Source organism: Martes martes, assembly GCF_963455335.1.
Source record: "Martes martes genome assembly, contig: scaffold_52, whole genome shotgun sequence".
Lineage (NCBI taxonomy): Eukaryota > Metazoa > Chordata > Mammalia > Carnivora > Mustelidae > Martes > Martes martes.
The window spans coordinates 180,294-195,852 of record NW_027666563.1 but is presented as its reverse complement, the minus strand read 5'-3'; the positions used below and the strand labels follow the sequence as shown (position 1 = coordinate 195,852).

Genomic DNA, 15,559 nt, shown 5'->3' with positions numbered 1-15,559 from the left:
TCGGCCTCTTCCCGGCTGGGGCGTCCCAAGTGGTGAAATTCACAGAGGGCAAATGGTGTATATTTCAGGGGCCCCACGGTGCGGACCAAACCCCCGGGGCCTGGGCGTGTGCCGCGCGTGTGCGCGCGCTCCCGTGCAGTGTGAGCAGGCGGGCACGGGGGCGCTCTGCTTGCGGGCGTGCGCGAGTATGTGCGTGAGTGTGTGCTCACGCGCTCTAGGCTAAGCCCAGAGCTCAACTACTGGGTTGGAGAGAAAGAGGGTAGGCAAGTGCAGGAGGCAGGGGGCTGAGGGGGGATGTCGAATTGATAGAACTGCTTTAACTGTCTTCCCTCTCCGTTTCTCGCTCGTTTAAAACCCACTGCAACGTAGGGATAGGGGGCTGGATTCTCTTTTGAGCTGATGGTGGAGGGGGGAGCAAGTTGAAATAACCGAGTGGGCGCGCCAGGACTCCCCGGCTGCAGGCGGGGAGGGGAGAGGGAGCCCCTGTTCCGCGCAGGGAGGAGGCGGGGTTTGGGGGCCCCGGGAACAGCGAGGAGGCGGGGGTGGCCGCGGGGACGGGGAAGTGGTCACCCCCGGGAGGCGAGAATTCGTTTGGATCACACATTAATTGGAGATATCTGATTAATTCCAGCTTCTGATGACTATAAATGGCGATTCTCTACCAAGGTGTCTTTATTTAAAAAAAAAAAAAAAAATCATTCCGTGTCATCCCCCACGTCAGGCCTGCTCGTGGGCGTGAGGCTGTACTTCCTCCGCCCCCTCCTAATGGAGTGAACCATTCCCAGCTCTTCCCCCCTCTCTCTCTCAGCCTCTCTCTCTCTCTCTCTCTCTTCCTCGCTCCCTCTCTTTCTCTCCTCCCTCTGCCTTCCCCGTGCATAAAGTCTCCGTCGCTCTTGGAACTTGTTGGCAATGCCTATTTTTCAGCTTTCCCCCGCGTTCTCTAAACTAACTATTTAAAGGTCTGCGGTCGCAAATGGTTTGACTAAACGTAGGATGGGACTTAAGTTGAACGGCAGATATATTTCACTGATCCTCGCGGTGCAAATAGGTAAGTGGCCGCCCGGCCGGGCTTGCGGATTGTGGCAGGAGGTAGCCGGCCGGGTCCGAGGCGCCCAGGGGGACCGACTGGCCCGGGGCTGCCTCGGGGTGCGGAGACGCCGGCAAACCCCCAAGGGTGGGGGCATTGGCTCCTAGGGACTCGCGCGTCCCGAGTTGGTTTTTCTTAAAAAGAGAGAGAGAGAGAGACTCCAAACCTTTGCCAGGAAATGTATGCAGCTGGCCGTTTTCAGGAGGGGGCTTCCTCCCCTTTTCCCCCCCAAAGCGCACATCCATTTTTGCTTCCTTTTCTCGGGTTAGACCAGGTTTCGTGGGCTCTGGGGCAATGCATTGGCCCCTGCGATACGGCAAGGTATTATTTTGAAGGGTCGAAAGGTGAATGCAGGAACAAGATGGCTAGGCAGCTAGAATGGAAAGTTTATATGCAGAAAGCAAAGATATTTCGGGGCTCAGACTGCTGCATTTAGAACTTTGTCATTCTCCCGCCCCCCTACCCCCCATATCCTAGCTGCAGCGTTTGCACCGGGCACCGCAGACCCGGCTGGGGTGGGGGGGCAAATTGAGAATGATAGGGAACCCCAGAGTACATATTTTAATATGCTTATCATTGAGGAGGTTGAATTCAGCCAATTATACGTGGATATCATTTTCTATGAATATTTGCCTGTTCATTTCCTTATAGGTATCCGAATTTTATATATAGGAAACGGTTAAGAAGTGTATGCTGTATGTCACGTTGGGGGTTTGGTTTGTTATTTTTGTTTGCTTGGGGTTAATTATGTCAGATTTATTTAGTCCCCATTTTATGTTAAGGAATGTTGAGTCCCAGTTACACTGTTTGGGGGCTTTTAAAAGTTCACGTTTTTCCATCCAGAATGAGAAAGACGTGATGGAAGGCAGCACTAGAAACCCCACTTCTTCAATGCAGGTTGGAGCATTAATTAACCTGACCTAAAAGTGAAAGTGAAGTAGATTATTAATAGAATGGACAAAAGAAAAAATAGAAACTCTTCAAACGGGTTTTCTGGAGACCGAGGGAATTGTTGCCTCATATCATTTCAGGCTGTAGCATTCTTTACAGACAAACCCTTGCAGTATTTGGATAGGAGGATCCTTTAGGGAATGGGGCAGCAGAAAATGTATAATATTTTTCTCCATGAGAAATGTGGAGGAGATGGGGTTTGGAGTTATCTACACATTAAAATGGATTCTTTGCAGTGTTTTTTTTTTTTAATGCATTTGACATGATTTTGTGTATGTGGGTTTTTTTTTTTTTGCATGAACATTACAGGAATTTTAGACTGTGTGCAGGATGTTGGCATTTTCCTTTAATTCTAAGACTTGACTTGATATTTTGAATCTGGTTCTTCTGAATCTTTGACATTAGTGCAAAGAGATTCAATAAAATTTAAAAATTATAATTGCAGAAAACCCCTTAAGTGTGGGAAGTAAGTGAATGTGGCATTTTGCAATTAGCCTGCAATTTTTTAGAGAGCAAGATATAGCAGTTATTTTTGAAATAGGTTTTAAGTGGAGCCGGTTCGGGGCTGTTTTCCTGGAGGGAAATAACCTTACTTTGGAGGGGTTTTTAAAAAGAGAGAGAGAGATTGTGCATACGGGATACGCTTGGAACACGTTAACCTCGACGGGAAAATGACCATTTGTTGGCTGTGGAATTGAAATTGAGCATGTTTGTTCCCGAATGTCTGCCCTTTCCCGCACCAGAGCCTCAATCTTTAATTCATGGCTGGGAGCTGTCCCAAATCATTGACATTTGGCAACAAAAGTGGGGGTTGGGAAGGGACGAGGAGATGGAGAGGATGGTGAAGGCACATGAAGACTCGCGGGAGGAAGTTTGAAATGAATGAGAGGTCGAACGAATGAATGAACAGATGGAAAAGGCACAAGACGCGGACACTGGAGAGGAGAGGGAAGGAGCCCAGGTCGCCCGTCCGAGCCTCGCTGAAGCCCGGTTCAGGAAGGACAGCGAGGGTCGCACGGGCTGTGACCTGCTTGGCTGCCTGAGCTTCAAAACACCTCCCGCGCGCAAGCTCCGGTCCTCCCACAGCGAACTAGAGACGAAGCAGTTATAGTTGAAAAAAAAAAAAAAAAGCAGAAATTTTCACGACTCCTTATTTTACACACGCACACACTCACACATGCGCGGTGTGGAGGGTCTTCTCCAGCAGCGCCCGCAAAGATAACGTGACGGGAGCGCTTCCTGCCCCCGGCGAGCCCCAAATCCCCCGTTAAAATATTGCCAGTGCATCTTAGGGGCTACCTTTTCGCCACTGAGTTTTGGGGGTGGAGGTAAAGGGTAAGGAGAGACGGGGAGCTGTGTGGGGGAGGGGAAGAGGGACTGTATTTTACTCCGTTCCGGCGCTGCAAAGCTGCATTTGTGGCATGTTGTAGCGCAGGGTGTGTAGGGCTCGTTTCACTGTGACCGATTCTAGTAGAACGAAGATTCGTTTATTCTATCTCAGTCTTCTGTTTGATATTGCAGTCGCAAGGGCTTTTATTATATCTCGGGGGTGGGGGAGGGAGATTCATGAAGGTTTACGTATCTGCCCGAGCCGAGGTCGAAGTTAACGTCAGTCCCTTCCCCGGCGCTTCCCGTTCCGGATTAGAAAGCGCAAGGCCCGCCTCGCTCTTCCTGCCGCAATTTGCAAACGGGGAGCTCTCGGAGGCTGCAGGTTCGGTCACCTTCCCTCTTGTCTGCGTCTGGCCCGGCTCTCGGGGACCAGCGGCTGGGGGTAGCCGGGGCAGTGAGGTGTATGGTCCTCTTCGGAGACATTCACACACAAGTCCTGGAGGCAAGAATCCTCCCCAGGAAGGACCCTGCGCTCTGGGTCGTGGGTACTGGAGGCCGATTTTGATTCTCAGAAGATCGGCCCTTCCCTCTGCTCCCCGAGCCCCAACCGCGTGGATCAACGGTTCTTGCTCCCCTCCTGGCCCCTCTACGTGCTTCTGGCCGAGCACCAAGGAACGTTTAGCCTGTTTCGTTGGCCTAGGAGTGGAGAGAAACGGCCTTGGCAGCCGCAGTCCGGCGCCGTGGGGTTTGACCGCACCGAGGCCAGGAAAGGACTTTGGAGCCGCTCGGGTTACCTCTCTCCTCCCTTCCCCTTCCTCCCCTGGTCCCGGCCGCCATCCCGCCCCCCGCCCCGCCTCACCCGCTGGAATGGACCCGGAGCTAGACGCCCGGAGGCCCGGGTCGACTGCCAACCTGGGCCCTTCAGGGTTGGGGCCTAGAGAGAAAAGGTCCCACCCGCTGCAGGCGGATTGGTGGCTGGTTTTTCGGGGTGTGCGGGGAGCTGAGCCGCGGACAGAGTTTCACGGATCTGGCCCCCGGGAGGCAGCCCGGGGTACCTGTGCCAACACAGGTACTCTGCCCGGCCCTAAGTGCCCCGACCACTCGTCACCCCAGCCCAGTCTCTGGACACCAAGGCTGCTCTTTCTCCAGTGGGGTAGGGAGGGTGAGTGCGACGATCTCACTCGGAACACATACTCCACGGTAGGCAGTCCGTTTTATAATAAACAGTCCATTTCGAAGGCAGCTGCTGGCTTCCAGAGACTTTATTAATTTAGTCATTCAGCAGTGTTTGCTGAGCACCCACCAAGCGGGGACACGGCCCAAGGCTTTCTCGCGCGATGTGGCCAGAGGTTCAGCTCCGTGGCCCCCACCCTATCTCGCCTCCTCACCCCTTCGTCACCCCCTCACTCTGCTGTCGTTACCCCCTCTGTCACCTCAGAAATGCAAGATTGCACTTGGAGAGCCAGGACGGACTTGCTGGGGAAGTGTTGGGAAACGAAGGAGGGAGTGAGGAGAAAGGGAGAAATAAAAGAGACGGGGGAGGTGAGAAGAGGGGGCGAGGGAAACAGAAAAAGATGCAGAGCGAGATGCGGGAGGGAGCTGCAGGATAGGAATGGACTCGCCTCCCCCTCCCGCACCCGCTTGCACGCAGACGGTCCGCACGAGTCTGTAGTTGGGGGCGGGTCAGTCACTCTTGGGCCACATCTTTCATTTACCTTTAACACTGGCGTCCCGCGAGGCTGGGCAGCGAGTCGGGGGCTGGCGGGCCTCGGGGGCTGCTGGGCGGGGTCGCAACGCTGCTGACCAGTGTCCCCTCCTACCCGCAGCATACCTGGTGCAGGCCGTGAGAGCAGCGGGCAAGTGCGATGCGGTCTTTAAGGGCTTTTCGGACTGTTTGCTCAAGCTGGGCGACAGCATGGCCAACTACCCGCAGGGCCTGGACGACAAGACGAACATCAAGACCGTGTGCACGTAAGTGTCCACTTTGGCCTGCTGGGTTTCTGTTCCGGGGGGCGCTGCTGAGGTCCGTGCGGGCTTGCCTGCGGGCCTGCGCTCTGAATTCCCCAGCAGCGCGAATCAGAGCGTGCTGGGCTGTGGACTCACCCTCAGGCCTCGACCAGGGTCTGCACTGCCCAAGGGGGTCCTGTGGTCTGAGATGGGCAAGGGAGGACCCTCCCACGCGGGGGCCAGGCCCAGCCCAGCGCATCCTCACCTGCACCCATAGAGGCGCCGGCACTAGGGGCCCTGGAACCCGGAGCCAGGGCAGAAAACTGCTGGCGGTTCCTCGCTCTACTTTGAGGCAGTATTCGTTATTTTTTTTTCCCCTGAGTGAATGAGTGGACTGCTGAGTACTCTCCGAAGAACAGTTGGTTTTGGTTTGCGGAGCATTTTAGGAAATACTTCAGGTTTGCATAAAGGAAAGGTCAATGTCACTCGTTTATTTTGTCCATTTCCCCTGATAAAACCCCGTTCTGCTACACACGAAGAACACTTGGGGGCAGGCTAGGGAGCGCGGGTCCCTCTTTCTCTTTCTAAGAGAGAGGCTGGAAGAATATTTTGTTTAGTGTCAATGATTTTGCCCTAGAAAAGTATGTCATGGGCATCCAGTGACCATCTCTCGTGAGTCTGTGGCAGATTAGAGGTCTGGGCTAGCCACCCCCTGTTCCCCCCACCTTCCTCTCTGCATTTGCTTGGTATCCCCAGGCCACAGGCAGGTAAGGGCTAGGTACCTGGCCAGGTACAGTGGATTTTCCCAGAGCTTGGCTGAAAAGCACTGCTCCCACTAGGAAAGGAGGTAACTAGCAGAGAGCCCTACTGTGGTAGACCAGCAACATTTTAGCTACTGCAGACCTTAGAAGTACCTCTGTCCTCTATAATACACACACACACACACACACACACACACACACACACACACACACACTTATTTTATTTTACTTTATTTTATTTTTCAAAAAAAGCTGTAACTCCCACCCCTCACCCAATTCTGGTCTTTACCAAAAAGCCAAGGCCAGAGGTATTCCTTGTTCCCCACAGGTTGATGAAACCATTTTCTGCACATCTTTTGTATACAGTTAAGTCCTTTTTCTCTGCCTAATTCCTGGGGAGGGAGCATTTATTTGTTTAAACAATGAGTAATTAAATGGGGGTCAATTTTGCTACACACTTTCCTAAGTACCCTGATATCCACCAAAAGCTGCAGCAGCTAGGTAGCTGGTACCTTCCTATCAGAAAAGGGACAAAAGGCTGATTTGGGTTGCATACCCACCTACTTTAATTCCAAATGTCTGATGATAGGTAAGGATGTAGCTTTATGAAGATTGAGAAAAGGTTAGATATAGATCGGCTCCCAAATCTTCTATTATTTGCTAGAATTCAGTTATTGCAAGTTATTTTAATTTTTTTGCAGGACTTGGTCCTGGAGGATAGAAGTATCCTCTCCCAACCCCCTGCCCACCCTGTCTCCCAGAGGCTGCAGGCCACTGCTGGATCTGGGCTTCCGATTCATTAATGATTCTGGTTGCTCAACACTGCTGAAACCCACCGCCTCTCAGTACCATGTGGATATCTGTCCTTTATCACCGTATTCCTCTTCCAGGAGGGTCCTGGCCCCATCTGGGCATGCATAAAGAAAGGGAGCTTTAGACATCCTTTGGGAGGTGCAATGACAGCAAGAGAGCTTTCCCTCCGCCTCTTAGTTTCTCTAAATCTTGCTGTTTATTATGAAGTGAGGAACCTGGAAGCCCTGTGCTCCAGGCTCCCCAGTCCTCATAAATTAGAGACTCACAAAGGTCCTTAGAAAACAGCCAGAGCTCAAGGCAATTAAACAAGCATTTATATCTTTGCTATTAGCCAGAGGATGGGGTGGGAGTGCCAACAAGAATAAATCAAACATGGTGCTTGCCTTCAACGCACTTACAGTCCAGGCTAGCGAGCAGAAGGGAGAGATAGGAGCAAATACAACCAAATTGCATGGAAGGCGATCGCTAGTGACCTGGCGCTACTGGCCCGGGTGAAGTGGGAGCCAGCCCAGCTCGGAGTTACCGAGACGCACACATCGACCCAGCACCGAAAGGAGACAGCGCCCCAGGAATCGATCACGGGTTGGGATTATATTTAGTCTCGGGATCTATTTTGGGTTTTCGGAAGAAAGGGGGACAATAATGAAAAAGGACAGGTTGGTTGAAGGTTGTGGGGGCGGGGCTAGGAGCTGAGCCCAAGGGGGAGGAAGTGGCTGAGGAAGAAGGCTCCGGGCTACGGAAGAGGCGAGGAGAGAGGAGGAGAGCGGGGTCCCTGGAAGGCTGGCGGAGGGTACCGCGGCGGCACCGGAGTCCCGGCCAGGGGGGTTGCACACCATGCCCGGACGGCCGTGGGGAGGAGGCTTCCTGGGGCCCAAGCCCAAGAAGGACTCCGCAGGGGGAGAAGAGGAGGGACCGAGCGCGCAGGCCCGGGAGCACTGGGATTTGCAAAAACAGAAGGTGGCTACAGGCTGGCCCCAGGGCACCGACACTCACCGACTCGGGGAGGGGAGAGGCAGGCAGGAGTCTCCGGACCGAATCTGAGCCGGGGGACTGTGGAGAGCGAGGCCAGGGGTCACGGAGGGCCGAAGAGGAGGGGGAGAGGAGGAGGAAGAGGAAGTGAGGAACTCAACAGAGGAAAACCGAGGGGAGGGAAAAGGAGGAAGACAAAGAAGGGAAGAGGAAGGGAAGGGAAAATCGGAGAGCGGGAAACAAAAGGAAGGGAGGAGGGAGAGTGCGGGCGCAGGCGAGGGAGTACCGCAGCGAGGAGGGGGGTGGGACACAGAAGGGACGAGGGGGAGGAGAAAGTGAGAAGCCAAGAGGGGAGGGCCTTGCTCTGAGCAAGTAACCCATCTTGCAAGCTAAGAGGCATTAATGGGCGGCAGCTTGCAAGGCTTAGCACTGTTTTCCTAGCTTTCCCCGAGGAGGACGAGCAATCTGTCTGCGCAGGCCGAGGTGCCAGCGCGGCGCTGCGGGTGCGGCCAGGCTCCCGGCAGCGGGTCCCCGCCCGGGAGCGGGAAAGAGAAACCAGACGCCGCCGGGGGCGGCCTCTGCCCTCGGACGTTGGCTTCCAGGGTGGGCCGAGGTCCGGCGAAAGCAAACCTAGCTCGACCCCGGCGCCGGGCGTGTGGAGAAGAGGTGGGGGCTGGCTCCCGCAGAGGTTTGCGGAGGCCGCGGGGGGGGAGGCGGTGGGGGTGGGGAGGAGGCGCAGGGGTGCAGGCCCGGGTCCTTCCCGCGCCCAAAGTCAACCTGCCTCTTCCGTTTTGTTCTGTTCCTCGCCAGATACTGGGAGGATTTCCACAGCTGCACGGTCACAGCCCTTACGGATTGCCAGGAAGGGGCGAAAGATATGTGGGATAAACTGAGAAAAGAATCCAAAAACCTCAACATCCAAGGCAGCTTATTCGAACTCTGCGGCAGCGGCAACGGGGCGGCGGGGTCCCTGCTCCCGACGCTCCCCGTGCTCCTGATGTCTCTCTCGGCAGCTTTAGCGACTTGGCTTTCCTTCTGAGCGCGGGGCCGGCTCCCCCCGCGCGCCCACCCACATTCACTCCATGCTCCCGGAAATCGAGAGGAAGATCCATTCGTTCTTTGGGGACGTTGTGATTCTCTGTGATGCTGAAAACACTCATATAGGATTGTGGGAAATCCTGATTCTCCTTTTGATTTCGTTTGATTTCTTGTGTTTTATTTGCCAAATGTTACCAATCAGTGAGCAAGCAAGCACAGCCAAAATCGGACCTCAGCTTTAGTCCGTCTTCACACAAAAATAAGAAAACGGCAAACCCACCCCATTTTTTTTAATTTTTAATTTTTATTTTTTGGCACAAGAATCTCAGGAACGGCCCTGGGCCACCTACTATATTAATCATGTTACTACATGACAAATGATGGGCTCCTCCTAATAGGAAAGAGAGGAGAGGAGAAGGCCAGGGGAATGAATTCAAGAGAGATGTCCACGAGGAAAGCATATGGTGAATAATTCACGCTCACGTCTTTCTTCCACAGTATCTTGTTTTGATCATTTCCACTGCACATTTCTCCTCGAGGAAAGTGAAAGGACAGATTGTTGGCTTTGTGGTTTAAGGATAGGAGGGAGAGAGGGAAGGGATTGAGGAAATCTCGGGTGTCTAGGTAAAGGCTTCCAGAAGAATCGCTGCTAAAGTCACTGAGAGGTTAAGCTTTACCTGCTGTTGTCGATGCATCTTTCCAAGTCCACCGCCTTTATTTTCCCTCTTGTTTTAGCTGTTACACATACAGTAATACCTGAATATCCAACGGTATAGATCACAAGGGGGGGGTGTTAAATGTTAATCTAAAATATAGTTAAAAAAAGATTTTGACATAAAAGAGCCTTGATTTTAAAAAAAAGAGAGAGATGTAATTTAAAAAGTTTATTATAAATTAAATTCAGCAAAAAAAGATTTGCTACAAAGTATAGAGAAGTATAAAATAAAAGTTATTGTTTGAAATGGGGGTGTCATTTGTTTCCTGCCCCAAGCCTGGTTTCTTGATCCAGCGCCCGGGGTTTCCGTAGGGACACGGGACGCCGGAGTGTACAAGCACCTGTTCGCCAGCCAGTAAGTAGATAACCTGTCACTTCAAGCAGACCCTCTTTAACAAGGTCACTTTGCCAGTTTTCTGAAATCGTGTTTACTTAAAGAAGAGAAAGAGGACGTTGTATTTTCAATAAATAAAAAGCAGAGAGCTTTTGTAGGTGAGGATTCCGGCAGGTTGGGCTTGCGCGAGAAAACACGCGCAGACCCAAGGCCCGTGCCCAGCCTGCGGCCCCCGCCCCAGGCGGGTGGGAGCCCTAACCACGATCCGTGCAGGCCGAGCCCTGACCACGATTCGCCTCTTCCTCTGCGGTGGCCGGAGGCAGCTTGCGAACGAACCGCCATTAAGGGCTCTAGCAGAGGGGCCCAGAGAGGCTGTGGTCCCTGGCAGGGATCAGGTGAATCCTTTCATAATTAATAAGACGGCTCGGCTGAAATGGCGAGGAGACGGGGCCCTATTGATCTGGCAGTCGAGCTGCTTCCACCTCTCCTATTTATAGGCCCCGCATGGCCTTACGGAGAAGTAAACAGTCGAGAGTAATCACGGGCCGAGGAGACCGGGGTCCAAGGCTGCGGGAACTGGAGCCGGCGGGGGAGGGAGAACCGAGCGTCAGTCCCCGGGTTCAAGGAAATCGGAATCTGATTTCTAGGAGAAGGGGGGGGGGAGAGGGAGCTGCAGGGGGGAGGGCGGGGTCCCCCGGGGTGGGGGTGGAGGTCGGGTGCAGCGAGGCCCTGGAGGCTGCCGCGGGCTCCCGCGCCGCGGAGCGAGCCGGCCGCCGCCGGGAGGGTGCGCGGGGGCTCTGAAATGTAATGTGTAAACAATCGCTAGAGTAACAGTTCATAAATCAAACCCAGTAGGTCGCAGCCCAATCTGCATTCCCCCCACGGATTGAATTCCAGCAACACATGCGTCCCCGCGCCCCGAGCGCTAGAACCTGCCCGGATTCTTAATGGCAGCATATATTACCGCGGCCAGTTCACGCACGCGCCGCGCCGGGCCGCTCCTGGGAATACTTTCACCCGCCACCTTCCACCCAGCCCCTCCTCCGTCGATCCCCTATTCTCAGCCAAAAGCAAAGGAGATCCTGCCTGCCTGCGCGGAATGGTCACCCACAGGGAACGTTGGTTGTTTTGGAAAATAGCGTTTGGTTTTGATCATTTCGTTTCAGTGGTTATTTTCGGTCCAAGTAGAGGTAGGATGATTCTAACCCAAGCGCAATCCCTGGAATTCAAATTAAAATGTCTGAGCCTGTTTTAAATACGAATCTATTTAATGAGGGGGAGGAGAACAGGGAAAGGAGGGAGGGTCTTCTATCATTTTTTCTTTCTTTCTCTCTCTTTTTTTTTTTTTTGGCCTGGAGAGCTCGCAGCCTCCTGCCGGTATCTTTCCCAAGGAGGGCTGGGGGCGAACCCGTGCACGCAGCTGGGCCCCTGGCTGGCCAAAGGAAAATACACGCATCGCTCTCCCCAGGCTTGGGGGAAGGGAGACATCCGAGACACGCGAAGGATGCCCCTCCCCTAGCAGCGCGGGTTTCCCACCTGGAAATCTGTCTCCTTCGAGATCTGGGAGGAGGCGAGGCTCAGGGAGGGGACAGAGGCGACGGGCGGGAAGGATTGGGAATGCGGGCTCGTTTGCTCTCCCAACAAGGTTCTTCTCTAGGAACCCCGTCCTCCTGTGGCCCCAACTGCCTTCCCAGATGGAGGGCGCTCCACCGCCACGTCCTTCCACGCCCCCACTCCGTCCTGTCCCAGATCATCCTACCAGTGCCTCGAGAAAGATTGGTGCCCTGTTGGGGACTCATTTGCCCTGTCCTAGGCCGGTACCACCAGCAAGTGCGTTCGGGGTGGGGGGGGAGCCCCAGGAAGGCAGGGGCGCTAGTCTCAGAAACACAGGATGCCGCATCTGGCTCGTGAGAGAACATTTCTTCTTGTTGTGGTGATTGTTTAGATTATTATCGCGCCGTCTTCGACTATAATTTGCTGTTTAATCATGATGACATCTCCATATGTTAGTTGATGTTTTTAAGCAGCAAAGCAGTAAGCCCTGTTCCCAGCTCAGGGAGATATTAATCCAGGGTGCGCACACCCCTCACCCAGATGGGGGTGGGGAACCTAGTGGGTTTCGTGCACCAAGGAAATGGTCATACCAACGTCCACCTCTCCAAGCAGCCCACCAGCACTGGCCCTGAGCCTCAGGACTTGTTGGGATTGTAGAAGCGCCTTTCTCCACTCTACTCCCTGCCTAAGTAGATCCAAGACACAAAGGTTCACTTGAGTGTAATATTTGGTTATCCTCGTGAAAATATTAAAGAGGTCAGCTTTAGAGCCCTTGAGAGGGGGGGAGTAGAGGGAACCAGGAGGTGGCAAGAGAAGGAGGGCGTGGAAAATGGGGATGCAGAGGAAGATGGGGAAAACATCCAGAAATAGAGTCAGCAGAGGGGAGAGGGGAAGGCAATCCTCTTAAACACAGAAGGAGATGATGGAGAAATTTCCAGGTGGAGATGGTAGAGTTGCGGAAGATAGAGAAGAAATTGGGCCTGATTTTCGTTCACGACTCTCAGAGAAACGAATGAGCACAAGGACCACATGCAGATTCTCTTTCTGTAAATCCAGAGATGCTTTCACTCCAGCTGGAGCCTCAAGGGTAGGGTCATAGTCATCAAGGAGCCTCGGAACCTCTGGGCTAGGCAGGCGTGAGTGAAGTCCGCGGAGGGGGGGAGCACTAGCACTCACCGCGCACCTGAGCGCATCCCTGGGGACATCAGGTGGCTGAGAGGAGATGATGCCTTTGCCCCTTACCCCCTTCCCCCTTTTCCCCCACCCCCTTCCCCGCTTCCTGACACTCCTTCAGATCCTGGCACAGCAGCTTCTGGGAAGGTCTCCAAACATTCTTTCCCTCTCCCACTACCCGCCCCACCCCCCACCGCGCACACACAAAGCTCTGCGCCCAGGCAGCTCCAGGCTGGACACCGCCAGTCCTAGAGGTGTCCACTCTCTGGAACAGTCTATGGTCTGGTCCCGTGGGACCAGAGAAAAGGTCCTCTTGTCTCACCCCTGCAAAGCGTTGCTTCCCTCCTCCCTTGCCCCTACTGTGAAAATAAAGTGGGGACGGGGCAGTGAGGATGTCAGCTGGCAAGACCCAGGGTTCACCACCAGTCAAGCCCTGTGCCCTCAAGTCACTGCAGGTGGGACATCAGGGAATTTGTAATGCTGTAGTTTGTTCCCCCCTCCCCCAAGGAGAAGAACAGTGTCTCTCAGGGACTCTTCCTTGATGTTGGGGCCCAGAACCTCAGCCGCAAACCCCAACGTGGGAATAAAGAGAAACCCTGCCCAGCCCTGCCCACTTGAGCCCCATGGGGTGAAGGGGAAGGGTAATATTCCCATCTAGATTCTCACCCTGGTAGGACAAGGTCTTTAGAGCGTGGACTATGGAGCCAAAAGACCCCTTACCAGCTGCATAACTTGGGTGGGTTACTCAACCCCCATTTCCTCCTCTGTAAAATGAGGATAACCATACCTACCTTGCTGGGTTGCATTTTTGTTTCAGATGAGATAAGGTAGGTAAACCGTTTTACAACTACTTGCCTCTTACCTAACGTTAGGTATTTTGCTTCCTCCTGTCTCTATACCAGCTTAATCCGAAAAGTCTTGCTGAATTCTTCAAAATAACCCCTAGTAGAAAGACTCATTATGACCCGTAATACTTCGGGGACGTTTTTCTTCATAGTCTAGCAGCTTAAATTCCTCTTGCTGGAGGCTACCCAGCGCTCCACCCCACTCTGGCCTTCTTAGAGGATGCTCTAGATAAATTTGAATTAAGTCAGCGGCTCCACACAGACTGTGCTCTCAGACCCTCTAGCAACACCCTTGCAGCCCTAGCTCTCACTCACCGTCTACAGACCCCCAGCGTGAAATCCCTCGGTTCTCCCAGAACTGACCTTGGAGCTTCCTTGACAGTTTCCTTTCTTCCTCTTCTCTCTGCTGCTATTTATATTATGAAAATTTACTATAAGGTAGTATTTATATTAAATTCCTCTTCCCAAGTTGAAACACTTAAGTATTTATGTAACTACCAAAGCAACACATAGAAGGAAAACAAATTAACCCACCCTGCCCTGTGATTAGACTGATGTGTATCCTTCCATACTTTTCCCCAGGCTCTGAAAACATTAACATGAACCCATTCACAAGGCTTCTTCCTTCCTTCCTTCCTTCCTTCCTTCCTTCCTTCCTTCCTTCCTTTCTTTGAGGGAAAGAGAGAGAACGCACACAAGTGCCAGCAAAGAGGGGCAAGAGAATTTTTTTTTTAAGATTTTATTTATTTATTTGAGAGAGAGAGCATGAGAGTTGGGTGAGAGGCAGAGGGAGAAGCAGACTCCTCACTGAGCAGGGAGCCCAATATGGGGCATGATTCTGGTTGGGGATCATAACCCCAGCCATAGGCAGACAGCAGATGCTTAAATGACTGAGCCACCCAGGTGCCCCAGGGAGAGGGAAACTTCAGCAGGCTCCAGGCACAGAGCCTGATGTGGGGCTCAATCTCAGGACCCTGAGATCATGACCTGAGCCAAAATCAAGAGTCAGATGTTTAATTGACCGAACCACCCAGGTGTCCAAAGTTGGTTTTGTTTTTTTTTATCTTAACAAAATTATGGTATATGTTTCTCTTGTACCAGATCCTTTAAGATCAAAAACTAAACAAATAACTCCTTCTTTTAAATAGTTACACAATATTTTGTAGATGGCCATACTACAATTTATTTAATTCTCTACCCACTGACATACATCAGGGTTTCCAAGTTTTTTGTTGTCCTACAAATATTGTTATAATAAGTTTTCTTGTTCAAACAACCTCATGTATCAGTATTTATTTTTGTTTCTTCAATAGAATAGATTCTGCCAAAGTTGGATTGCTGGCCAGAAAGGTACGTATCTGTGTTTATTTTTTATTTTTAAAATGTATATATGCTTTTAATGGGGGAAAAAAAACACTGTTGGATTATTTTCCTGACATGTATAGAGTATCCATTTCCTAGCATCAACATCAACTCTGTATGTTAACAGAGTTAACAGAGTTTTGGTTTTGTCAGCCCAGGAGGTAACCTGGTGCCTTTCTGGAAGGCCAGTCTTTCTGGCACCGATGCTGGGTTGTCTGGGCCACTTTAGGGACCTGATAGCCACCAGAGCTCTGTCTAGGAAGACAGCCCTCCCCTGGGCAACCACATGGCCCTGAAAGGAGGGACTTACAAAGTCAGATGTAATTAGTCCTGGAGAATTCTGATTATTTCATGCTAATCTAATCCACAAGCCTTGGGAGCTGAGGCCATAGGTCCTGCAGGGGCAGGTTCAGTGAGTGATTGTGGGCAGGCTGAAGTGGGACTCATCTGGGGGTTCCACACCCGCCGCCCCCCGCCTTCTCCGCTCCTGCCACTTCCATTAGGAGCTGTTCTTGCAACCAAACCTACCCTGTGGGTCAGTACCAAGTCTTTGACCCCCTGTCTGCAGGGGAAGGTGAGAGAAGGAAAAAGGCAGCAAAGGAAAAGAAAATTGCAGCCCCCAGGAAGGGCAGCAGAGATGACAGCTGAACATTTCTTTTCATTGCCCGGTGAGATGGAGAG

At 52.5% G+C, this 15,559-nt stretch overlaps 1 protein-coding gene across 1 annotated transcript; it reads left to right on the top strand.

The window, feature by feature from the left end:
• Positions 1-754: 754 nt before the first annotated feature.
• Positions 755-9,856, top strand: NRN1 (neuritin 1). Its single transcript, XM_080831467.1, has 3 exons — positions 755-1,048; positions 5,194-5,338; positions 8,668-9,856. The coding sequence occupies exons 1-3, from the start codon at positions 994-996 to the stop codon at positions 8,894-8,896; spliced, it is 429 nt and encodes a 142-aa protein (XP_080687593.1). The 5' UTR covers positions 755-993; the 3' UTR covers positions 8,897-9,856.
• Positions 9,857-15,559: the final 5,703 nt, after the last annotated feature.

Bases quoted from the DNA above. Each gene is read 5' to 3' on its own strand.
- NRN1 (XM_080831467.1), top strand. From the start codon at position 994: ATGGGACTTAAGTTGAACGGCAGATATATTTCACTGATCCTCGCGGTG. The intron at 1,049-5,193 runs GTAAGTGGCCGC...TCCTACCCGCAG, and splicing joins GATCCTCGCGGTGCAAATAG to CATACCTGGTGCAGGCCGTG. The intron at 5,339-8,667 runs GTAAGTGTCCAC...GTTCCTCGCCAG, and splicing joins AACATCAAGACCGTGTGCAC to ATACTGGGAGGATTTCCACA.